At 42.0% G+C, this 27,300-nt stretch overlaps 1 protein-coding gene across 1 annotated transcript in view; it reads left to right on the top strand.

Moving 5' to 3' along the window:
• LOC109880750 (potassium channel subfamily T member 2) overlaps positions 1 to 27,300 on the top strand; it is a 94,476-nt gene that overhangs the window by 41,002 nt on the left and 26,174 nt on the right. The window contains exons 8-15 of the mRNA XM_031828004.1: positions 985 to 1,059; positions 1,368 to 1,451; positions 1,927 to 2,021; positions 2,959 to 3,139; positions 5,542 to 5,706; positions 6,515 to 6,651; positions 7,372 to 7,435; positions 8,281 to 8,389. Coding sequence (XP_031683864.1) covers positions 985 to 1,059; positions 1,368 to 1,451; positions 1,927 to 2,021; positions 2,959 to 3,139; positions 5,542 to 5,706; positions 6,515 to 6,651; positions 7,372 to 7,435; positions 8,281 to 8,389 — 910 coding nt within the window. The remainder of the gene's footprint in view (positions 1 to 984; positions 1,060 to 1,367; positions 1,452 to 1,926; positions 2,022 to 2,958; positions 3,140 to 5,541; positions 5,707 to 6,514; positions 6,652 to 7,371; positions 7,436 to 8,280; positions 8,390 to 27,300) is intronic.

Below are 27,300 nucleotides of genomic sequence, written 5' to 3'. Positions count from 1 at the left end.
TAGCATAATCATGGCTGAATACCGACCAAGCACGCAGGGCATGTGCCCAGTGGCCCTGACCTCCAAGAGGCCCCCATTGATTTTCTTGATCACTTTCACTCAGATATCATTAACATGTGTAGAATTACATGAAATGTGTTATAAAAATGGTTAAACTTCTCTCCGTGCCATGGCAAAATATGTAGAATTGCAGAAAGCTTGCTTTAAAACTGCACCATTTTATCTACTCCCCCTGTCAAAATGTGTTTAATTGTAGGAAATGTACTTTCAAATTTAAATTCAAGAGGGGGGGCTGTCAAGAGGGAGGCCACTAAAATGGTTTGGGGGGGGGGCAACCAAATCGCGCTTAGGACCCCCAAAAGCTCGGGCCGACCCTGTATTTGAGGAACAGGCTCTCCCTATTGAATGATGCATGAGAGTGACTGGGATAAAGGAATCCCCCCAGAGAGAGGCAGCGTGTGATCTGATCCCCCATGGAGGGTTACCCAGCATCCCTGCTCTTTGATGTACGTAGCAAACTAGCGGTGTGTCTATTGGTCTGTGGAGCTGTCACACCATCGCTCACACTGCCTAGCCTGCTACAGTGTCAGTCAGGGGGCCAGGAGGAGGTGGAGGCTTTAATGCTTAAACCTCATCGATATCTCTGTGGATATACACAAGGCCTGGCTCTGGCTGTCCACCCACACAAACCAGGTCTCTGGTTAGCTATAAGCAAGCTGTGGCTGAACACATAAAAAAGCGACATGATATTTGACATCTTAATTGTACAAGAAGCTTACAGACTGAAACCTGAGTAATGCCTCCTTTTTAAGTGGAAGTGAACAGGTAGCAAAGGAGGGTCAACCTTGTCCATGTCCGTGTTCAACAGGGTAAACGTGGCCATCTCATTCACAAATCCAGTCAAATGAACACTTTATCTGGTCATCCCTGAAGTTGCCATGACAATGGAGTTTCTCTGACCTCCGTGTGTTGTTGTGTTTCCAGGGCAACATTTGGGAGCAAGTGTTGCGTGTTCCCTTCATCCTGGAGATGATCAGTGCTGTTCCCTTTGTGATCACTGTGAGTCCAATCAAACGCATGCATTATGGAACATTATGCCTAGTGAGCTATTTGTTCTTTGATCCCGTTGTACAGTAGTTTCAACCCTGTACAGGGAATACATTTCACACAATATATATGTTGCATGCCTGTGGTCAGTAAGATACTCTACCCTATGTTGTTGCTGAAAATGCTCCTTCCCCCACTGGCTATTTTTCCCTTCAATATCTCACCAAACTTACAAAAGATAAAGACCTTTGATGAGGCACGATGATGAATAATGCCGTTAGCACTCACCAAAACACAGACTAAATCTCTTTCTCCTTCAGGTGATTTTGCCCTCCCTCAGAAATCTGTTCATCCCTGTGTTTCTCAACTGCTGGCTGGCCAAACATGCCTTGGAGAACATGATAGTGAGAAAATACATATTTATTGCTCAGTTTAAGTCACTCCATCTCTCCACCTCACAACTGTTCTCTCAGGTGTCTCTTTATCTAATCTCTTCCACTGTTTCTTTCAGATGACATCTCTTAAAAACATTGTTCTCTATTTCTCTTTATACCACAAGTTTTGACTCCCACTCATTCTTACAGATGTAAGTGCATGTATTCTCTATTATTTTCTTGTATTATACACATCATATTCCTTTTGTCCTTGTCCCTCAATTATCTTTGTTTTCTTCTCTGTTTTTTGGGACCTTACGAAGATGCAGTGGCTTTACGCTTATCGTCCCCACGTCACAACAGTATATTTTTCTTATCACCCTTCTCTCTCTACCTCTACCTCTCTCTCTCTCTCTCTCTCTCTCTCTCTCTCTCTCTCTCTCTCTCTCTCTCTCTCTCTCTCCCACTCTCTCTCTCTCTCTCTCTCTCTCCTACTGTGTTTCAGAATGATCTGCACCGGGCCATCCAGCGTACTCACTCAGCTATGTTCAACCAGGTCCTCATCCTCATCTGCACCCTGGTCTGCCTCATGTTCACCTGGTGGGTCAACACAATCACTGCTAGCAATCACTGGGAGGAAGAGTTTTTTCCCCCTCTACTTAAGCCCAATGGCAGGTATAGGAATGGTGTAGCAGTATTGAGTGGTTGGTAGAGGCTAGCTTGGAGTAATAGCCTAGGCTGATATAGCATAATATTAGGTCCTGGAGGTCTGAAAAGCTTCCTGGATGAGACTGGCTGACCTTATCACTACTGACAGCACAATGTTGACCCAACCGGCCCTTCAGCTCTGGGTAAACACACACTAGTCATATACACACGGTGCACAAACACTTTGCACACACACTGTCGACAGACGTGCATGCCCGCACACACTACACACACACACACACACACACACACACACACACACACACACACACACACACACACACACACACACACACACACACACACACACACACACACACACACACACACACACACAGTAGTTCCCTCTGGTCTTCTCATGCTTACTTCCTCCTTCCCATCTGTCCATCTCTCTCTCCTCCTGTTCCTCCCCTCCCCCTCTGTCTCCCTTCATAATTGGCTTTCTTCCTCTCCTCAATCTCTTCCCCTTCTACATCAACCTCTCTTCACCTCTCCATCACCTCCATCCTTTTCTTCTCTCTTCAACAACTCCTTCCTACTGTCCCTCTTCTCCCTCTTCCCCTCCACCTCACCCTCCTCCATCCACATCCTCCTCCTCCTCCTCAACCTCCTCTTCATCCTCTCCTTCCTCCTCCACCACCACCTCCGTCCTCATCCTCTCCATCCTCCACCTCCTCCTCCTCCTCCTCCATCTCCACCTCCTTCTACACCTCTTCCTCCTCCTTCTCCACTTCTTCCTCTTCCTCCACCTCCTCCTCCACCACCTCCACCTCCGTCCTCATCCTCTCCATCCTCCACCTCCTCCTCCTCCACCTCCACCTCTCCTCAGTATATGTGGGATCCAGCACCTAGAGCGAGCAGGAAACAACCTGACTCTGTTTGACTCTCTCTACTTCTGCGTGGTCACCTTCTCTACTGTGGGCTTCGGTGATGTCACGCCCCAGATATGGCCTTCTCAGCTGCTAGTGGTCATCATGATCTGTGTGGCGCTCATCGTGCTTCCCATACAGGTGAGGGGAAAATCCCAATGCTGTTGTTGTTGTTTTCATTGTATTTTCATGGATCATTTAGCTGGTGCTATTTTCCAGTATTTCTCCCTGATGTATTCCCCGCACATACTGCTGAGGGGAGGATCCGACTGAACAATAATATTGTAAATCAGATATTCCAATTATACAGAAGAGCATAGTGTCACTGTTTCAGTGAATCTGTCATTTCCTGCCCATAGTAGTATCCCTCTCCTCTCCCCATGTCCCATTACTATCATTTCAGTTGTGATAATAGGAACCTTTTATGTGTGTGTGTGCGTGTGTGTGCGTGCGCGCGCGTGTGTGTGTGTGTGGTCTGAGCTGCTGTACTGTTGTGCTCTGGGAGGCATGTTTGAGCAGGACAGGAAATGGCACACAGAGCCATGTAGCCCTCTCACTCCCTCTCCCTGTCTTTCATCCATAAATACCCCCTGACATTTACTGGCTGCCCAACACCTCCTCACCCCCTCTGAGTGTGTGGGTTTCAGCTATGTCTGCTGTCAGGGAGAGGAGAACCTCCAGTCTCCCTCCCTGCCATCCAGCCTGTCTGATGCATGGGGATGCTACAGAGCACATTAACATGCAGTCAGCCTCCTGGTTCAAATATAAACAACTGTTTATCACTACTTACCTACTGTCTGTCTATCACTACGTCAACCCACCTACTGTCTTTCACTACCTCAAACCACCTACTATCTATCACTACCTCAAACCATCTACTGTCTATCTTATCACTACCTCAAACCACATACTATCTATCACTACCTCAAACCACCTACTGTCTATCTATCACTACCTCAACCCACCTACGGTCTATCTATCACTACCTCAACCCACCTACTGCCTTTCACTACCTCAACCCACCTACTGTCTTTCACTACCTCAACCCACCTACTGTCTTTCACTACCTCAACCCACCTACTGTCTTTCACTACCTCAACCCACCTACGGTCTATCTATCACTACCTCAAACCACCTACGGTCTATCTATCACTACCTCAACCCACCTACTGTCTTTCACTACCTCAACCCACCTACTGTCTTTCACTACCTCAACCCACCTACTGTCTTTCACTACCTCAACCCACCTACTGTCTTTCACTACCTCAACCCACCTACGGTCTATCTATCACTACCTCAAACCACCTACGGTATATCTATCGCTACCTCAAACCACCTACGGTCTATCTATCACTACCTCAAACCACCTACGGTATATCTATCGCTACCTCAAACCACCTACGGTCTATCTATCACTACCTCAAACCACCTACGGTCTATCTATCACGACCTCAACCCACCTACTGTCTTTCACTACCTCAACCCACCTACTGTCTATCTATCACTACCTCAACCCACCTACTATCTATCACTACCTCAACCTACCTACTGTCTATCTATCACTACCTCAAACCACCTACTGCCTGTCACTATCACTACCTCAACATACCTACTGTCTGTCTATCCCTACCTCAAACCACCTACTGTCTGTCAATCACTACCTCAAAAAACCTACTCTCTACCACCTCAAACCATCTACTGTCTATCTATCACTACCTCAAACCACCTACTATCTATCACTACCTCAAACCACCTACGGTCTATCTATCACTACCTCAGCCCACCTACTGTCTATCTATCACTACCTCAACCCACCTACTGTCTATCTATCACTACCTCAACCCACCTACGGTCTATCTATCACTACCTCAACCCACCTACTGTCTTGCACTACCTCAAACCACCTACTGTCTATCTATCACTACCTCAAACCACCTACGGTCTATCTATCACTACCTCAAACCACCTACTGTCTTTCACTACCTCAACCCACCTACTGTCTTTCACTACCTCAACCCACCTACTGTCTTTCACTACCTCAAACCCCCTACGGTCTATCTATCACTTCCTCAAACCACCTACGGTCTATCTATCACTACCTCAAACTACCTACGGTCTGTCTATCACTACCTCAACCCACCTACTGTCTATCTATCACGACCTCAACCCACCTACTGTCTTTCACTACCTCAACCCACCTACTGTCTTTCACTACCTGAAACCACCTACGGTCTATCTATCACTACCTTAACCCACCTACGGTCTATCTATCACTACCTCAACCCACCTACTGTCTTTCACTACCTAAACCCACCTACTGTCTTTCACTACCTCAACCCACCTATGGTCTATCTATCACTACCTCAAACCACCTACGGTCTATCTATCACTACCTCAAACCACCTACGGTCTATCTATCACTACCTCAAACCACCTACGGTCTATCTATCACTACCTCAACCCACCTACTGTCTTTCACTACCTCAAACCATCTACTGTCTGTCCATCACTAATTACACTAATGTAATTCTTCCCATCTGTAGTTTGAGCAGCTGGCCTTCCTGTGGATGGAGCGCCAGAAGTCTGGGGGGAACTACAGCCGATACCGGGCCCAGACGGAGAAGCACGTGGTGCTGTGTGTCAGCTGCCTCAAGATAGACCTCCTCATGGACTTCCTCAACGAGTTCTTCGCTCACCCCAGACTGCAGGTCTCTCCATAAAACCTTAACTAGGGCAGGGATGGGCAACTTTGATGGGGGTGAGGGCCACAAAAAAATCTGATATCATCATGAGGGGCCTCAGTGACTCGCTGGTCTGCGTACCCACATCTATATCCACACATGCAGTCATGCAGTCAGAGCCGACCCTAGCCTTATGGGAGCCGTAAGCTAAATGTTGGTCCCCCCCTTTAGCTACCCCCCTCTTTAGAGTTAATTTCCTTCAATTCTACACATTTTTCCATTGGGAAGATGAGATACGGTGTGACTAACATCTGTGTGCGTGTGCACGCAGGTGTGTATTCATGTGATTGTGTGTGGGTGTACATCTCTGTAATCCTCTCCAGGAGCTGAAGCAGCTGAGGTTAAAACAGGGGATTCAATCAGCATTAGCATAGATCAAACAACATGTTTTATTTTCAGGAGCAGCTGGGTGAGGGTGTGTATGTGTCTTCATTATTGACTGAGTGTGTGAGAGAATATTTGTGTGAGACCCTCTCTGCCCTCCCATTAACCCCAGAGTGTGCGTGTATGCGTGTGCGTGCGCGTGTGTGTGCGTGTGCGTATGTGTGTGCATATGTGTGTGCGTGTGCGTATGTGTGTGTGTGTATGTGCGTATGTGTGTGCGTATGTGTGTGTGTGCGTGCATGTGCATGTGCGTATGTGTGTGCGTGTGCGTATGTGTGCGTGTGTATGTGTGTGTGTGTGCGTGCGTGTGTATGTGTGTGCGTGTGTGTGTGCGTGTGTATGTGTGTGTGTGTGCGCGTGTATGTGTGTGTGTGCGTGTGTCCGTCTTTAGGACTACTACGTGGTGATCCTGTGCCCAGCAGAGATGGATGTACAGGTACGGAGGGTCCTCCACGTGCCCCTGTGGGCACAGAGGGTCATCTACCTGCAGGGCTCCGCCCTCAAGGACCAAGACCTCATGAGGGCCAAGTGAGTCCCCTGCATCGGGCCCCCACTCAGGCGCCCAAAATCACAGCCATGCTACAGGGGCCCCAAATCACAGCTATGCTACAGGGAAAGGGAAAGGAATGTGGGATACCTAGTCAGTTGTATTCAACTGAAATGTGTCTTCTGCATTTAACCCAACCCCTCTGAATCAGAGAGGTGCGGGGGACTTCCATAATCAACATCCACGTCTTTGGCGGCTAGGTAACAGGTTAACTGCCTTGCTCAGGGGCAGAACAACTGATTTTTACCTTGTCAGCTCGGGGATTCGATCCAGCAACCTTCAGTTACTGGCCCAACGTTTTAACCACTAGACTACCTGCCGCCCCTCCAGGGACCCCAAAACAAGACATGCTACAGGGGCATATCTCATAGGCAATGTTAGACAGTTATCAGGGCAGATAGCAGTTACAGTACACTGGCTCTGTTAAATAAAGACAGCAAATAAAATGATTGTATTTTCTCCTCGTCTCTTCTGCTGCCCGGGTAGTAACTCGCTGTGAAGTCGTGTGTGTTAGAAGAACAAATGTATTGTTCTATTGTCCTGTTCCTCCTTTGTTCTCTCTCAAAAACATAACAACATCCACCCCCTCTCTCTCTCCTCTCATCCTTTCATCTCCTGTTCCTCTCTCCTCCTCCTGCCTCTATCTGACCTGTGTCCTGTCTTGGCCTGACCCCTCCTGCTGCTCTACTAACTGGCTGTAGGATGGACGATGCTGAGGCCTGTTTTATCCTCAGTAACCGATTCGAGGTGGACCGCTTCGCTGCTGTACGTTCCTCAATCTCCTTTTAATACTTTTAATCTCCACAACGCCACCCTCCTTCTTTTCCTGTCCTCCTCTCTTCTTTCCCTCCTTCACAGCTTTCTCTCTCTACCTCTACTATATTTTTATCAAAATGTAAATGATCATCCTAAGAACTATTTCACAACTTTTATTTTTCTTCTTATTTTACCCTGGCTCCTATTTTCCTCTCTGCTAAGCCGTTCTTAACAGACTATTTCACACCTGTGACATAATTATGGGAATTTTAGGGAATTTTCCTTTCTGGTATGGCTATAGCTTGTTAGTTCTGTTGAAAGCTCCGTGCCCTAGTTGAAGAGGCTTACCAGGGGGATTGTACATAGAGGAGATACAATCTGTGACTGTGGTGGAGCTACTGGTGCTGCTAATGATTTGAGTCTCTTTCTTGCTACTCTATCCCATCCTCCCTTCCTTCCTTCCTCCCTCTCTCTCTCTCTCTCTCTCTCTCTCTCTCTCTCTTCTCTACCTCTCTCTCTCTCTCTCTTTCTCTCTCTCTCTCTCTCTCTCTCTCTCTCTCTCTCTCTCTCTCTCTCTCTCTTTCTCTCTCTCTCTCTCTCTCTCTCTCTCTCTCTCTCTCTCTCTCTCTCTCTCTCTCTCTCTCTCTCTACCTCTACCTCTCTCTCTCTCTCTCTCCTACTCTCTCTCTCTCTCTCGCTCTCGCTCTCGCTCTCTCTCTCTCGCTCTCTCTCTCTCTCTCTCCTACTCTCTCTCTCGCTCTCGCTCTCTCTCTCTCTCTCTCTCTCTCTCTCTCTCTCTCTCTCTCTCTCTCTCCTACTCTCTCTCTCTCTCTGTCTCTCTCTCTCTCTACCAGGATCACCAGACCATTCTAAGAGCCTGGGCGGTGAAAGACTTTGCCCCAAACTGCCCCCTGTATGTCCAGATCCTCAAACCTGAGAACAAGTTCCACGTCAAGTTTGCAGGTCAGAGCATTGAGGGGAATGTGTGCGTCCGTACGACTATGTACGTACAGTCTTTTTATACATAATGGGGCCAATGTGTGACATTGGGATAAATATTTTCAAATGGTCTAAAAAAATAATAATAATGTAGTTCCACATTTGTACTTAGAGGAATAAAAGGTCATATATGCAACATAACCCATAACTCATAACTCCACCTATTCAACAACATAGACCTAGGACTATACCTCCTTTAAGCAGAGTTCATACACACATTGGCAAGTCCAATTCAAGGACTTTCAGGGACTTTTTCAAGTACTTAATTGTAATTTTCATGGACCTCAATGTTATACGATTGTATATGTTATATAATTGTACTTATAGGGCCTAATATAGAACCCTCCCTCCCCCAAAAAGCTATCAAAAAGTGTCAATAAAGTAGACCACTAAAAATAATGCATTTTTTAGGCCTTGCAAATGCATTAATATTCACATTATTATTACATTCTAAAATATGTGAGAATAATGTGGACATTGCCTGACTAAATAAATTGGATGCATGCATGGCGACCTTTCTGTAGCCTATGTGGCCGACGCAGGCACACATAATAAAGCCATGAATAGCTGTAGCATTACAATCTCACCACCTCTTTTTTTATACTGACCAAGTAGCAAATAACCAGGTTCCTTTTTTAATGGAAGGATTTGTATGTATGGTCAAGTTGAATAGTTGAATGTATAGTTGAAGAGAACAACAGATGTTGTCGTCATCATAATAACATGGTTTTACAGCAACAGAGTAGTGCAGCGCAACACCCTTTCATTGAAGTGGTGGGAAACCAACGAAAGTGACCACATCTCTCACTAAACTGATCAAAAAAGAAATCACAGATAATGAATTATGAGGGAGCAGGAGAACTTGTAAATTGTCTTCAATAATTACAAGGACTTTTCAAGCACCAATCTGAGGAAATGTCAAATTATTATTATTATTATTTTTTTTAAACCATCAGAAAACATGACCTTGATGTTTTCTCTGTTCAATCTAACAAGACCCTGCTGTGAATCAAGCAGACAACAGATGATCAACATCAATTCGCTAGGGATATTAGATCCAACATGAATCCAGGCACAACTGTCTCCACCATAAGGAATGAGACACCAAAACAATTTTTTTTCCAGCACTTGGGCTGTTGTTGCATCGCATGCACTATCACAACAACTGTTCATCACTTGACTCTCATTCAGAAAATTCCTTCCTGGATCAGATGATGATGTATGAAAATAAAGCACCGTAACTAATCAGCTGGACACCAAATACACATCCAACAAGTGTTATGCATAGTTATTGAAGAACCACGTTAATGACAGTATCGATTTAGGTACTAAGTATCAAGGTAATACTCTTTCGGTTAGCAATCACATCATTTGGGATTTGTGTGCCCATGAAAACTGTGTTCACCCCCTGACATAAGGAGACACAAAATGTTATGTAGTTACACTGCATTTCTGAGATCTCTTTACAAAAAACTGTCCGACAGCCAGATCCAGAATTCTTACAGGGTTCAAGTTCAATCTTTAACTGATTAATGCTTAATATATAATATAATGATATCCTACACTTCCATAAATGCAAGGACAGAAAAGTCATGTTTTATGTCACACGATTTCGGACAAATCCGTCAAGACACCAACCATGATAAAGGGTTAAACATAGGTTTTAAATCAACTGGTGAATTTTATTAAGTAGAGCTGTGATCCCCCTTATATCTTAATATAATGACTTGAAAAAAATGGACAGATTATTATCAATGATTTATCAACAGCTGTAACAAGTTGTCAAGTGTAGGAAATCCTCACTGGTACCCTAGTTTAGAGAAAGACCCATATGTGTCTTTCTCTGTTCCAGCATACTATGAACTGACAGCCATTTCCCCAGAGTTTCTGGTCTGCTTGATTAAGAGCCAGTCTCATTTTCCACCTGAGCACCTCCTGTGATTTGTGACAGTCTTTCCAGGTGTATTCTATGCATTTCCTATCAGACAAGATATTATAAAGCAGGATACCCATTCCATTCTCTCCGGCTCTCCCGTGATGGACAGATTGTGTTGGCAGCGTGTCTGGGAGGAGTCATTTTATTAGCATGGACACTTTGCCTCCAGGGAAACAAAGCCTTTTCCTGTTCAGCAAACCCCTCTCTCTCTCTCTCTCTCTCTACCTCTACCTCTCTCTCTCTCTCTCTCTCTCTCTCTCTCTCTCCTACTCTCTCTCTCTCTCTCTCTCTCTCTCGCTCTTGCTCTCTCTCTCTCTCTCTCTCCTCTCTCTCCCCTCTCTCTCTCTCTCTCTCTCTCTCTCTCTCTCTCTCTCTCTCTCTCTCTCTTTATCTCTTTTGCTCTCAATTCAATTCAAAGGGCTTTATTGGCATGGAAAACATATGTTTACATTGCCAAAGCAAGTGAAATAGATAATAAACAAAAGTGAAATGGATATGGGAGTTTATATATTTTGGGGGGAATTCTTTGTGGGTCTCTGTAATCTGAGGGAAATATGTCTCTCTAATATAGTCAGACATTTGGCAGGAGGTTAGGAAGTGTAGCTCAGATTCCCACCTCATTTTGTGGGCAGTGTGCACATAGTCTGTCTTCTCTTGAGCCAGGTCTGCCTAGGGCAGCCTCTCTCAATAGCAAGGCCATGCTCACTGAGTCTGTACATAGTCAAAGCTTTGCTTAATTTGGGGTCAGTCACAGTGGTCAGGTATTCTGCCACTGTGTACTCTTTGTTTAGGGCAAAATAGCATTCCAGTTTGCTCTTTTTTGGTAAATTCATTCCAATGTGTCAAGTAATTATCTTTTTGTTTTCTCATGATTTGGTTGGATCTAATTGTGTTGCTGTCCTGGGGCTCTGTGGGGTCTGTTTGTGAACAGATCCCCAAGACCAGCTTGCTTAAAATATTATTCTCTAGGTTAATCTCTCTGTAGGTGATGGCTTTGTTATGGAAGGTTTGGGAATCACTTCCTTTTAGATGGTTTTAGAATTATTGAACTGCTCTTTTCTCGATTTTAATAATTAGCAGATATCGGCCTAATTCTGCTCTGCATGCATTATTTTGTGTATTATGTTGTACACAGAGGATATTTTTTTTGCAGAATTCTGCATGCAGAGTCTCAATTTGGTGTTTGTCCCATTTTGTGAATTCTTGGTTGGTGAGCGGACCCCAGACCTCACAACCATAAAGGGCAATGGGTTCTATAACTGATTCAGGTATTTTTTGCCAGATCCTAATTGGTATGTCAAATTTAATGTTCCTTTTGATGGCATAGAATGCCCTTCTTGCCTTGTCGCTCAGATTGTTCGCAGCTTTGTAAAAGTAACCTGTGATGCTGATATTTAGGCCGAGGTAGGTATTGTTTTTTGTGTGCTCTAGGGCAACGGTGTCTAGATGGAATTTGTATTCGTGGTCATGGCAACTGGGCCTTTTTTGGAACAGCATTATTTTTGTCTTACTGAGATCTACTGATGGCCCAGATCTGACAGAATCTGTGCAGAAGATCTAGGTGCTGCTTGGTTGGGGACAGAAGAACCAGATCATCAGCAAAGAGTAGACATTTTTTACTTCAGATTTTAGTAAGGTGAGGCCGGGTGCTGCAGACTGTTCTAGTGCCCTTGCTAATTCATTGATACAGTGCCTTGAGAAAGTATTCGGCCCCCTTGAACTTTGCGACCTTTTGCCACATTTCAGGCTTCAAACATAAAGATATAAAACTGTATTTTTTTCTGAAGAATCAACAACAAGTGGGACACAATCATGAAGTGGAACGACATTTATTGGATATTTCAAACTTTTTTAACAAATCAAAAACTGAAAAATTGGGCGTGCAAAATTATTCAGCCCCCTTAAGTTAATACTTTGTAGCGCCACCTTTTGCTGCGATTACAGCTGTAAGTCGCTTGGGATATGTCTCTATCAGTTTTGCACATCGAGAGACTGACATTTTTTCCCATTCCTCCTTGCAAAACAGCTCGAGCTCAGTGAGGTTGGATGGAGAGCATTTGTGAACAGCAGTTTTCAGTTCTTTCCACAGATTCTCGATTGGATTCAGGTCTGGACTTTGACTTGGCCATTCTAACACCTGGATATGTTTATTTTTGAACCATTCCATTGTAGATTTTGCTTTATGTTTTGGATCATTGTCTTGTTGGAAGACAAATCTCCGTCCCAGTCTCAGGTCTTTTGCAGACTCCATCAGGTTTTCTTCCAGAATGGTCCTGTATTTGGCTCCATCCATCTTCCCATCAATTTTAACCATCTTCCCTGTCCCTGCTGAAGAAAAGCAGGCCCAAACCATGATGCTGCCACCACCATGTTTGACAGTGGGGATGGTGTGTTCAGGGTGATGAGCTGTGTTGCTTTTACACCAAACATAACGTTTTGCATTGTTGCCAAAAAGTTCCATTTTGGTTTCATCTGACCAGAGCACCTTCTTCCACATGTTTGGTGTGTCTCCCAGGTGGCTTGTGGCAAACTTTAAACGACACTTTTTATGGATATCTTTAAGAAATGGCTTTCTTCTTGCCACTCTTCCATAAAGGCCAGATTTGTGCAATATACGACTGATTGTTGTCCTATGGACAGAGTCTCCCACCTCAGCTGTAGATCTCTGCAGTTCATCCAGAGTGATCATGGGCCTCTTGGCTGCATCTCTGATCAGTCTTCTCCTTGTATGAGCTGAAAGTTTAGAGGGACGGCCAGGTCTTGGTAGATTTGCAGTGGTCTGATACTCCTTCCATTTCAATAGTATCGCTTGCACAGTGCTCCTTGTGATGTTTAAAGCTTGGGAAATATTTTTGTATCCAAATCCGGCTTTAAACGTCTTCACAACAGTATCTCGGACCTGCCTGGTGTGTTCCTTGTTCTTCATGATGCTCTCTGCGCTTTTAACGGACCTCTGAGACTATCACAGTGCAGGTGCATTTATACAGAGACTTGATTACACACAGGTGGATTGTATTTATCATCATTAGTCATTTAGGTCAACATTGGATCATTCAGAGATCCTCACTGAACTTCTGGAGAGAGTTTGCTGCACTGAAAGTAAAGGGGCTGAATAATTTTGCACGCCCAATTTTTCAGTTTTTGATTTGTTAAAAAAGTTTGAAATATCCAATAAATGTCGTTCCACTTCATGATTGTGTCCCACTTGTTGTTGATTCTTCACAAAAAAATACAGTTTTATATCTTTATGTTTGAAGCCTGAAATGTGGCAAAAGGTTGCAAAGTTCAAGGGGGCCGAATACTTTCGCAAGGCACTGTATATATGTTGAAGAGGGTGGGGCTCAAGCTGCATCCCTGTCTCACCCCACGGCCCTGTGGAAAGAAATGTGTGTGTTATTTACAATTTTAACTGCACACTTGTTGTTTGTGCACATGGATTTTATAATGTCGTATGTTTTTCCCCCAATTTCTATAGAAGACCCTCATGCCAAATTGAGTCAGAAGCTTTTTTGAAATCAACAAAGCATGAAAAGACTTTGCCTTTTGTTTTGGTTTGTTTGTTTGTCAATTAGTGTGTACAGGGTGAATACGTGGTCTGTCGTACGGTAATTTGGTAAAAAGCCAATTTGACATTTGCTCAGTACATTGTTTTCACTGAGGAAATGTACAAGTCTGCTGTTAATGATAATACAGAGGATTTACCCAAGGTTGCTGTTGACGCGTATCCCACGGTAGTTATTAGGGTCAAATTTTCCTTTACTTTTGTGAATTGGGGTGATATTTCAGAAGATGCCAAAGCTGAGTTTGATGTTAAAGAGTTTAAAAAAACTAATTGAAATTTGTGGTCTTGAATATTTTATCATTTCATTTAGGTCAACACCACAGGCCTTTTTGGGTCAGAGGGTTTGTATTTTGTCCTGTAGTTCATTGTAGCTCTCTCTAACTCTGTCTCTGTCTCTCTCACCAATATCGCACTTCTCTAATTTCATCCTCGGGAACGTCAAACTCAATCCTATTTCCCTGCCTTCGTCTCAATTAATGATTCATATTTTATCCCATTACATTAGTCAAGGAAATCCAGTTTCTGCCTGCCTAATTTGCTTGCTGTATGCAGGGAGTCATCTATCGGCACTGCCTTACCTTTTAACAGTCTGAATTCCATCTGAATGCATGGGTTTGTTATTAGTTTAGGCTGGGGCGTTACCAAGGAGATGGATTAGCATGAAGCTGCTTTTTCTATTCTCCTATGTCTGCCTATCTCCTCTACTGTGTTGCTTCTCTCGGTCACGTACCAGTCCTGGAGGTCTGAGGAGAGCTCTGTGGCGATTTCTGATTGGTGCTGTAGGGCAGAATGCTGAATGTTATGGTATCGGCTAGCCAAAAATACCTTGTCCAAGGCAAATGCGGATGTTTGAGGGGTACTTGAAATGTCTCATTTGCATATCTTTGATGTGATTGGGGAAGGACTGCATGTGCAGTACTGTGGGAACTAAATCAAACATTTTTGTGCAAGGTCTTGATTCCTTTCATCGTGTTTCTTCATACGTTTTCTTTTCAGATAAATAAATTCAGTTGTGAAAAGAAATGTTGAATGTCCTCCAGTCTGGCTCTTTTAGTATTAAGTGGAGGAATGTGTCATAGATAGAAAACCTACTAGTGCTTCTACAGTTAGCTTGCATACGGGATAGTAGCTACATTGAATAGAGCTGAAATGCTACCTGAATCACAATGAAGACAACATCACAGAGAGGAATGGTTTCGCAACATTTCAATTTATCCCCAAAATAAATCAATTAATGCATGTGAGTCAATTTAACAGACACAGCCAATCTCTTCATATCAACACAATAAAGCCACTACTTAATACAGTGTTCTTCCTGTCAGTGGTCAAGTAACCAGAGTGGAGGAAACTGGAGGAACCAATTGGTGCAGCAATGGGCTTTTAGTGGCATGGACAGGCACGTTGTAACAGGGTGCTGAATTCCCTCGTTATAAGTGCCAGTGTGGGTGGAACTAATGAGACGCAGTGGAGACTTGATTTGATCCCCACAAATATCTTAACAACTGACTAATGTCTATTATATTAGATCATATACACTGAGTGTACAAAACGTTAGGAACACCTTCCTAATATTGAGCCTTTTGACCTCAGAACAGCCTCAATTCATTGGGGCATGGACTCAGTCCATGGTGATGCTGGCCCATGTTGACTCCAATGCTCCAATGCTTTGACACAGTTGTGTCAAGTTGGCTGGATGTCGTTTGGATGGTGGACCATTCTTGATACACATGGGAAACTGTTGAGTGTGAAAAAATCCAGCAGCATTGTAGTTTTTGACTCAAACCGGTGTGCATGGCACCTACTACCATACCCCGTTCACAGGCACTTAAACCTTTTGTCTTGCCCATTCACCCTTGAATGGCCCACATACACAATACATGTCTCATAGCTTAAAAATCCTTCTTTAACCTGTCTCCTCCCCTTCATCTACACTGATTGAAGTGGATTTAACAAGTGACATCAATAAGGGATCGTAGCTTTCACCTGGATTCACCTGGTCAGTCGATGTCATGGAAAGAGCAGGTGTTCCTGATGTTTTTTTACACTCAGTGTATGTTGGGAGAGGCAGAGAGGCAGAGAGAGGAGACTGCCACTCAAGTTCTCTCTCTGTGTGTGGAGGATCAGAGGGGGTTTATATATGAATCAGAATTGGCTTGTGGGTTGACTGGGTTGCATGGTGTTGATTTTCCCTGACCAAATGTTGAACAACAATGACCTGGTGTTTCTGGTGGGCTGAGCTATATTAGCCTGGTCAATAGCCTGGTCACTTACACATACCATCACACAATAACTGCATGCTGATTTAATTAGGGTTGCTGTTTGGGCAGACCTGCAGTAATTACTATCTGCTGCCAGCGTGGGAGTTCACCTCGCACAGAGACACACACAGAGACATACACGTTTAGCACACACAGATACACACACACATCCTTCACACACACACACACCTCTCACACACACTGATCAACTCTCCATACCAAATGTATTTAATATTGTCTGTGCTTAAACTGGAACATAGTGGATGCACAGTAACATGCTATACATGACTCCAGAGCTTTGGCTCTGCTCTTCACAGCTGTATGGGTTTTGACAGACAGCCGTTCTGAACTTGAGCATCTGTAAATTACGATGAATCTATGTATTTTGAAAGATGAGACATTGAGGATTATAATAAATACCACTTTGATGTCATCGAACCAAGCCAAAGACTCGTGAGTCCAAATGTGCACTCAAAAAACTCATGTCATATCCAGTGTCAATGTTTCTGATCACTATGTTTGATGTACAGTTCCAAGATGAGATGTTGTTCTACCCTGGGTTGTCCTGAACAGAATGAATCTGTTTGTGTATTATGATGAACATTTTCCACATCTGAATGAACTCGTGACTCCGTTCTATGCACACCGTACGACCTGCTTTTCTAATAGCATTGTGAAAGCCTCACACCGTACGACCTGCTTTTCTAATAGCATTGTGAAAGCCTCACACCGTACGACCTGCTTTTCTAATAGCATTGTGAAAGCCTCACACCGTACGACCTGCTTTTCTAATTGCATTGTGAAAGCCTCACACCGTACGACCTGCTTTTCTAATTGCATTGTGAAAGCCTCACACCGTACGACCTGCTTTTCTAATAGCATTGTGAAAGCCTCACACCGTACGACCTGCTTTTCTAATAGCATTGTGAAAGCCTCACACCGTACGACCTGCTTTTCTAATAGCATTGTGAAAGCCTCACACCGTACGACCTGCTTTTCTAATTGCATTGTGAAAGCCTCACACCGTAAGATTGTATTTTATAATTTAGCTGGTCATGTTGGCAATAGAACAAGCTTTCAAATCATGCCCACCTGACCCAGATTGCGATTTATAATGGACCATTACTGGTTGCGTGAACAACAACAGTAGTTGTGTAAAGGCAGGGATGCAGAGCTGTGTTCCAACGTGCTCTATTTCCTCAACGACACTGCTAGGAGAACTAAAGGAAAACACCTTATAGTTGAAGACTCTTTGAGTGCATTGAAATGACTTGGGGACTGTGCCCACACTGGAGGGTTGTGTGGCCACTTGAAGACACCAGCTAGTCCTCTCACTCAAACCCTTGTCATATTTTTGTGTTATGTTGCACCTACCCCACATTTTCCAGAAATATTCTTATCATGTTACTGAATGTATCTAGAGTTTTCTTTTCGATTTCATTATTGACAAATGCTGTGAAAAGTATAGTTAACGTAAAATGCACATAAAATCAACAGTGTAATGTTTGGATTCATTCAGTCTTGTGTCAGGTGAACTAAACTCAGCAAAAAAAGAAATGTCCCTTTTTCAGGATACTGTCTTTCAAAGATAAATCGTAAAATCCAAATAGCTTCACAGATCTTAATTGTAAAGGGTTTAAACACTGTTTCCCATGCTTGTTCAATGAACCATAAACAGTTAATGAACATGCACCTGTGGAACGGTCGTTAAGACACCAACAGCTTACAGACGGTAGGCAATTAAGGTCACAGTTATGAAAACTTAGGACACTAAAGAGGCCTTTCTACGGACTCTGAAAAACACCAAAAGAAAGATGCCCAGGGTCCCCGCTCATCTGCGTGAATGTGCCTCAGGCATGCTGCAAGGAGGCTTGAGGACTCCAGATGTGGCCAGGGCAATACATTTCAATGTCCGTACTGTGAGACGCCTAAAGACAGCGCTACAGGGAGACAGGACGGACAGCTGATCGTCCTCGCAGTGGCAGACCACGTGTAACAACACCAGCACAGGATTGGTACATTCGAACACCACACCTGCGGGACAGGTACAGGATGGCAACAACAACTGCCCGTTACACCAGGAACACACAATCCCTCCATCAGTGCTCAGACTGTCCTCAATAGGCTGAGAGAGGCTGGACTGAGGGCTTGTTGGCCTGTTGTAAAGGCAGGTCCTCACCAGACATCACCAGCAACAAGGTCGCCTATGGGCACAAACCCACCATCGCTGGACCAGACAGGACTGGCAATAAGTGCTCTTCACTGACGAGTCGCGGTTTGTCTCACCAGGGGTGATGGTCGGATTCGCGTTTATCGTCAAAGCAATGAGCATTACACCGAGGCCTGTAATCTGGAGAGGGATCGATTTGGAGGTGGAGGGCCCGTCATGGTCTGGGGCAGTTTGTCACAGCATCATCGGACTGAGCTTGTTGTCATTGCAGGCAATCTCAATGCTGTGCATTACAGGGAAGACATCCTCCTCCCTCATGTGGTATCATGCTGACATGACCTTCCAGCATGACAATGCCACCAGCCATACTGTTCGTTCTGTGAGTGATTTCCTGCAAGACAGGAATGTCAGTGTTCTGCCATGGTCAGTGAAGAGCCCGGATCTCAATCCCATTGAGCACATCTGGGACCTGTTGGATCGGAGGGTGAGGGCTAGGGCCATTCCCCCCCAGAAATGTCCGGGAACTTGCAGGTGCCTTGGTGGAAGAGTGGGGTAACATCCCACAGCAAGAACTGGCAAATCTGATGCAGTCCATGAGGAGGAGATGCACTGCAGTTCTTAATGCAGCTGTTGGCCACACCATATATATCTTTTTTTTTTAACCTTTATTTAACTAGACAAGTCAGTTAAGAACAAATTCTTATTTTCAGTGTGTTAACTGCCTTGTTAAGGGGCAGAACGACAGATCTGACTGTTACTTTTGATTTTGACCCCCCCCCCCTTTGTTCAGGGACACATTATTCCATTTCTGTTAGTCACATGTCTGTGGAACTTGTTCAGTTTATGTCTCAGTTGTTGAATCTTGTTATGTTCATACAAATATTTACACATGTTAAGTTTGCTGAAAATAAACGCAGTTGACAGTGCAGTTTTTTTTACTGAGTTTATTATGTCCTCACCTTTAGTCTAATAATTTCCCCACAATCTCCAAACTGTTCCGTTTTCATTTCTATCATGGTATGCATATGCTTTCCATATTTTATTCTGTAAGAAACATTTCAATTTAGCCCTATCCATATAGGTCAATTCCCACGAGTTTAAGGGATTTCATTAATGATGATGAAAATAATAATAATAATATATTGTATTTATATAGTGATTTTCAAGCACCCAAAGTCACTTTACATAAATTAAAACAAGAATGAAAAATCTAAAACAATACCATACTAACCAGAAATAGAATAGAAAGATGAAACAAAGAGTAGGGAGAAGGGCTCAAAGAGTAGGGAGAAGGGCTCAAAGATTAGGGAGAAGGGCTCAAAGAGTAGGGAGTAGGGCTCAAAGAGTAGGGGGTAGGGCTCAAAGACTGGGCTCAAAGAGTAGGAAGAAGGACTCAAAGGGTAGGAAGAAGGACTCAAAGAGTAGGGGGTAGGGCTCAAAGAGTAGGGCTCAAAGAGTAGGAAGAAGGACTCAAAGAGTAGGGAGTAGGGCTCAAAGAGTAGGGCTCAAAGAGAAGGGAGAAGGACTCAAAGAGTAGGGAGTAGGGCTCAAAGAATAGGGGGTAGGGCTCAAAGAGTAGGGCTCAAAGACTGGGAAGAAGGACTCAAAGAGTAGGAAGAATGACTCAAAGATGAGGGAATAGGGCTCAAAGAGTAGGGGGTAGGGCTCAAAGAATGGGCTCAAAGAGTAGGAAGAAGGACTCAAAGAGTAGGAAGAAGGACTCAAAGAGTGGGGGGTAGGGCTCAAAGAAGGGTTCAAAGACTGGGAAGAAGGACTCAAAGAGTAGGGAGTAGGGCTCAAAGAGTAGGGCTCAAAGAGTAGGAAGAAGGACTCAAAGAGTAGGGAGTAGGGCTCAAAGAGTAGGGGGTAGGGCTCAAAGAGTAGGAAGAAGGACTCAAAGAGTAGGAAGAAGGACTCAAAGAGTAGGGGGTAGGGCTCAAAGAGTAGGGGGTAGGGCTCAAAGAGTAGGGAGAAGAGCTCAAAGAGTAGGGAGAAGGGCTCAAAGAGTAGGGAGAAGGGCTCAAAGGGATTTTGTTAGTTATTCTCACTCAGATATCATAATAACATTAACTTAAGTCATTACAAAATTTGTAAAATTGCAGGAAAATAGCTTTAAAACTGCAAAAATGTCTCTCCAACTCATGACAAAAATGGTAGAATTGCAGTAAATTTGCTGTAAACCTGTAAAACAAATGATCTCTGCCCCATGGAAAAATGTGTGGAATTGCATAAAATGTTTTATAAAATTGCAAAGTTTTACTTTAAAACATACATTTCTCTCCACCATTAAGAGGGGCCACTAAAATGTTTTGTTGTGAGGTGGGGGGCCCACAAGGCTTGATCTGAGTCATTTTGTTCTGTTCTCTGCTGTAGCAGCATTGATAGGAACATAAGGCTAGCAGGGTACTGATGATTTGATCCCAAAACATTAAGCTGTCATGATTCATTACACAGAATACTACAGTACTTACTATAAAATTCTGTAGAAAACTGTATTATACTGTAGAATTCTATACTATACACTGTAGTATACCTCGATCATGTAAAGTACTTACTACAGAATGTTGTAGTATACTGTAGAATACTATAGTAAATAGTAGAGTATACTACAGACCACAAAAACACTACAGTAATTACTACAGTATACTACAGTCCGCAAAAACAATACAGTAATTACTATAATATAAACCAATATTATTTTCTTACTACAGTATTTATACTATAGTAAACTGTAAATATTACAGTATACTACAGTCATATCTGCAAAACTATAGTAAATACTAGAGTTTTCACTGTAGTATATACTATAGTGAATACCACAGTAAAGTCTGCAAAAACAATACAGTGAATACGTTGTTTTTCTTCATCTGGGTACATATTATGATCCAAACATTCTTTCTTTCCCACTATGCCTGTAATTTATACAAATATTATCATCATCAACAACATTTTCCTCTCTGTTGGTGAGTCTAATGGAAGTAAAGCTGCTAGACAGAAAGGACCTGTGTCTCATTGCTTTTATGTGTTTACTAGCTACTAACCTTCTCCTGAGGCACGAGAGGCGAGGCTGGACAATTCTAGCTACCAACGTTTCTGCCGACAATCAATATGCAAAGCACATCTGGGCATTTAAGGCCAAGATCTCATTTGTACCAAACACTGTACCCCTAATAATATTTGTCCACTGATTACAGCATATGATGTAATCAAGAATTACACAGCAGGGAAAATGACTGCTCCCTGAGCCTCATTTTATTGGTCATAACTCTATATTGTTTTTTTGTCACAAAGAGATGAGAGAGAAGGTAGCAGAAAAACAAGAGAAACAGACAAGGCAGGAGCAGTGAAGGTGGAGTGATGGGTGTTATCTATGTTTGTTCAGGCTGGTTCCGTTTTCTCCCTCCTTCCCAGGCCTTTGCTAAGTGTGTGAGAGTGTGAAAGGTCCTTTAATTAGACACTGCACTGCAGGGGTGTTGCCAGGTCCCCTTAACCCCAAAATAAGATATAGAGCAAAGAAATACAAAAACAACCCAGAATTTAAACTGAACAGGTAAGAACAACCCCGAATATAAACTGAAAGGGTAAAAACAACCCAGAATGTAAGCTGAAAGGGTAAAAACAACCCAGAATGTAAGCTGAAAGGGTAAAAACAACCCAGAATATAAACTGAACGGGTAAAAACAACCCCGAATATAAACTGAAGGGGTAAAAACAACCCAGAATATAAACTGAAGGGGTAAAAACAACCCCAAATATAAACTGAACGGGTAAAAACAACCCCGAATATAAACTGAAAGGGAAAAAACAACCCAGAATATAAACTGAAGGGGTAAAAACAACCCCGAATATAAACTGAAAGGGTAAAAACAACCCAAAATATAAACTGAAGGGGTAAAAACAACCCAGAATGTAAACTGAAAGGGTAAAAACACCCCAGAATGTAAACTGAAAGGGTAAAAACAACCCAGAATGTAAACTGAAAGAGTAAAAACAACCCAAAATATAAACTGAAGGGGTAAAAACAACCCAGAATGTAAGCTGAAAGGGTAAAAACAACCCAGAATGTAAGCTGAAAGGGTAAAAACAACCCAGAATGTAAACTGAAAGAGTAAAACAACCCCAAATATAAACTGAACGGGTAAAAACAACCCCGAATATAAACTGAAAGGGTAAAAACAACCCAAAATATAAACTGAAAGGGTAAAAACAACCCAGAATGTAAACTGAAAGGGTAAAAACAACCCAGAATGTAAACTGAAAGGGTAAAAAACAACCCAGAATGTAAGCTGAAAGGGTAAAAACAACCCAGAATGTAAGCTGAAAGGGTAAAAACAACCCAGAATGTAAACTGAAAGGGTAAAAACAACCCAGAATGTAAGCTGAAAGGGTAAAAACAACCCAGAATGTAAGCTGAAAGGGTAAAAACAACCCAGAATGTAAACTGAAAGGGTAAAAACAACCCAGAATGTAAACTGAAAGGGTAAAAACAACCCCGAATATAAACTGAAAGGGTAAAAACAACCCAAAATATAAACTGAAAGGGTAAAAACAACCCAGAATGTAAACTGAAAGGGTAAAAACAACCCAGAATGTAAACTGAAAGGGTAAAAACAACCCAGAATGTAAGCTGAAAGGGTAGAAACAACCCAGAATGTAAGCTGAAAGGGTAAAAACAACCCAGAATGTAAGCTGAAAGGGTAAAAACAACCCAGAATGTAAACTGAAAGGGTAAAAGCAACCCAGAATGTAAGCTGAAAGGGTAAAAACAACCCAGAATGTAAGCTGAAAGGGTAAAAACAACCCAGAATATAAACTGAACGGGTAAAAACAACCCTGAATATAAACTGAAGGGGTAAAAACAACCCAGAATATAAACTGAAGGGGTAAAAACAACTCCAAATATAAACTGAACGGTAAAAACAACCCCGAATATAAACTGAAAGGGTAAAAACAACCCAGAATATAAACTGAAGGGGTAAAAACAACTCCGAATATAAACTGAACGGGTAAAAACAACCCCGAATATAAACTGAAAGGGTAAAAACAACCCAAAATATAAACTGAAGGGGTAAAAACAACCCAGAATGTAAGCTGAAAGGGTAAAAACAACCCAGAATGTAAGCTGAAAGGGTAAAAACAACCCAGAATGTAAACTGAAAGAGTAAAAACAACCCCAAATATAAACTGAACGGGTAAAAACAACCCCGAATATAAACTGAAAGGGTAAAAACAACCCAAAATATAAACTGAAAGGGTAAAAACAACCCAGAATGTAAACTGAAAGGGTAAAAACAACCCAGAATGTAAACTGAAAGGGTAAAAACAACCCAGAATGTAAGCTGAAAGGGTAAAAACAACCCAGAATGTAAACTGAAAGAGTAAAACAACCCCAAATATAAACTGAACGGGTAAAAACAACCCCGAATATAAACTGAAAGGGTAAAAACAACCCAAAATATAAACTGAAAGGGTAAAAACAACCCAGAATGTAAACTGAAAGGGTAAAAACAACCCAGAATGTAAACTGAAAGGGTAAAAACAACCCAGAATGTAAGCTGAAAGGGTAAAAACAACCCAGAATGTAAGCTGAAAGGGTAAAAACAACCCAGAATGTAAACTGAAAGGGTAAAAACAACCCAGAATGTAAGCTGAAAGGGTAAAAACAACCCAGAATGTAAGCTGAAAGGGTAAAAACAACCCAGAATGTAAACTGAAAGGGTAAAAACAACCCAGAATGTAAACTGAAAGGGTAAAAACAACCCTGAATATAAACTGAAAGGGTAAAAACAACCCAAAATATAAACTGAAAGGGTAAAAACAACCCAGAATGTAAACTGAAAGGGTAAAAACAACCCAGAATGTAAACTGAAAGGGTAAAAACAACCCAGAATGTAAGCTGAAAGGGTAAAAACAACCCAGAATGTAAGCTGAAAGGGTAAAAACAACCCAGAATGTAAGCTGAAAGGGTAAAAACAACCCAGAATGTAAACTGAAAGGGTAAAAACAACCCAGAATGTAAGCTGAAAGGGTAAAAACAACCCAGAATGTAAGCTGAAAGGGTAAAAACAACCCAGAATATAAACTGAACGGGTAAAAACAACCCTGAATATAAACTGAAGGGGTAAAAACAACCCAGAATATAAACTGAAGGGGTAAAAACAACCCCAAATATAAACTGAACGGGTAAAAACAACCCCGAATATAAACTGAAAGGGTAAAAACAACCCAGAATATAAACTGAAGGGGTAAAAACAACCCCGAATATAAACTGAACGGGTAAAAACAACCCCGAATATAAACTGAAAGGGTAAAAACAACCCAAAATATAAACTGAAGGGGTAAAAACAACCCAGAATGTAAGCTGAAAGGGTAAAAACAACCCAGAATGTAAGCTGAAAGGGTAAAAACAACCCAGAATGTAAACTGAAAGAGTAAAAACAACCCCAAATATAACTGAACGGGTAAAAACAACCCCGAATATAAACTGAAAGGGTAAAAACAACCCAAAATATAAACTGAAAGGGTAAAACAACCCAGAATGTAAACTGAAAGGGTAAAAACAACCCAGAATGTAAGCTGAAAGGGTAAAAACAACCCAGAATGTAAGCTGAAAGGGTAAAAACAACCCAGAATGTAAACTGAAAGGGTAAAAACAACCCAGAATGTAAGCTGAAAGGGTAAAAACAACCCCGAATATAAACTGAAAGGGTAAAAACAACCCAGAATATAAACTGAAGGGGTAAAAACAACCCAGAATGTAAACTGAAAGGGTAAAAACAACCCAGAATGTAAACTGAAAGGGTAAAAACAACCCCGAATATAAACTGAAAGGGTAAAAACAACCCAAAATATAAACTGAAAGGGTAAAAACAACCCAAAATATAAACTGAAGGGGTAAAAACAACCCAGAATGTAAACTGAAAGGGTAAAAACAACCCAGAATGTAAACTGAAAGAGTAAAAACAACCCAAAATATAAACTGAAGGGGTAAAAACAACCCAGAATGTAAGCTGAAAGGGTAAAAACAACCCAGAATGTAAGCTGAAAGGGTAAAAACAACCCAGAATGTAAACTGAAAGAGTAAAACAACCCAAATATAAACTGAACGGGTAAAAACAACCCTGAATATAAACTGAAAGGGTAAAAACAACCCAAAATATAAACTGAAAGGGTAAAAACAACCCAGAATGTAAACTGAAAGGGTAAAAACAACCCAGAATGTAAACTGAAAGGGTAAAAACAACCCAGAATTTAAGCTGAAAGGGTAAAAACAACCCAGAATGTAAGCTGAAAGGGTAAAAACAACCCAGAATGTAAACTGAAAGGGTAAAAACAACCCAGAATGTAAGCTGAAAGGGTAAAAAACAACCCAGAATGTAAGCTGAAAGGGTAAAAACAACCCAGAATGTAAACTGAAAGGGTAAAAACAACCCAGAATGTAAACTGAAAGGGTAAAAACAACCCCGAATATAAACTGAAAGGGTAAAAACAACCCAAAATATAAACTGAAAGGGTAAAAACAACCCAGAATGTAAACTGAAAGGGTAAAAACAACCCAGAATGTAAACTGAAAGGGTAAAACAACCCAGAATGTAAGCTGAAAGGGTAAAAACAACCCAGAATGTAAGCTGAAAGGGTAAAAACAACCCAGAATGTAAGCTGAAAGGGTAAAAACAACCCAGAATGTAAACTGAAAGGGTAAAAACAACCCAGAATGTAAGCTGAAAGGGTAAAAAACAACCCAGAATGTAAGCTGAAAGGGTAAAAACAACCCAGAATATAAACTGAACGGGTAAAAACAACCCTGAATATAAACTGAAGGGGTAAAAACAACCCAGAATATAAACTGAAGGGGTAAAAACAACCCCAAATATAAACTGAACGGGTAAAAACAACCCCGAATATAAACTGAAAGGGAAAAAACAACCCAGAATATAAACTGAAGGGGTAAAAACAACCCCCGAATATAAACTGAAAGGGTAAAAACAACCCAAAATATAAACTGAAGGGGTAAAAACAACCCAGAATGTAAACTGAAAGGGTAAAAACACCCCAGAATGTAAACTGAAAGGGTAAAAACAACCCAGAATGTAAACTGAAAGAGTAAAAACAACCCAAAATATAAACAGAAGGGGTAAAAACAACCCAGAATGTAAGCTGAAAGGGTAAAACAACCCAGAATGTAAGCTGAAAGGGTAAAAAAACACCCAGAATGTAAACTGAAAGAGTAAAACAACCCCAAATATAAACTGAACGGGTAAAAACAACCCCGAATATAAACTGAAAGGGTAAAAACAACCAAAATATAAACTGAAAGGGTAAAAACAACCCAGAATGTAAACTGAAAGGGTAAAAACAACCCAGAATGTAAACTGAAAGGGTAAAAACAACCCAGAATGTAAGCTGAAAGGGTAAAAACAACCCAGAATGTAAGCTGAAAGGGTAAAAACAACCCAGAATGTAAACTGAAAGGGTAAAAACAACCCAGAATGTAAGCTGAAAGGGTAAAAACAACCCAGAATGTAAGCTGAAAGGGTAAAAACAACCCAGAATGTAAACTGAAAGGGTAAAAACAACCCAGAATGTAAACTGAAAGGGTAAAAACAACCCCGAATATAAACTGAAAGGGTAAAAACAACCCAAAATATAAACTGAAAGGGTAAAAACAACCCAGAATGTAAACTGAAAGGGTAAAAACAACCCAGAATGTAAACTGAAAGGGTAAAAACTACCCAGAATGTAAGCTGAAAGGGTAAAAACAACCCCGAATATAAACTGAAAGGGTAAAAACAACCCAGAATATAAACTGAAGGGGTAAAAACAACCCAGAATGTAAACTGAAAGGGTAAAAACAACCCAGAATGTAAACTGAAAGGGTAAAAACAACCCAGAATATAAACTGAAAGGGTAAAAACAACCCAAAATATAAACTGAAAGGGTAAAAACAAC

The sequence above is a fragment of the Oncorhynchus kisutch genome, linkage group LG6, assembly GCF_002021735.2.
Source record: "Oncorhynchus kisutch isolate 150728-3 linkage group LG6, Okis_V2, whole genome shotgun sequence".
NCBI lineage: Eukaryota > Metazoa > Chordata > Actinopteri > Salmoniformes > Salmonidae > Oncorhynchus > Oncorhynchus kisutch.
This window is presented reverse-complemented; position numbering and strand designations above follow the sequence as displayed.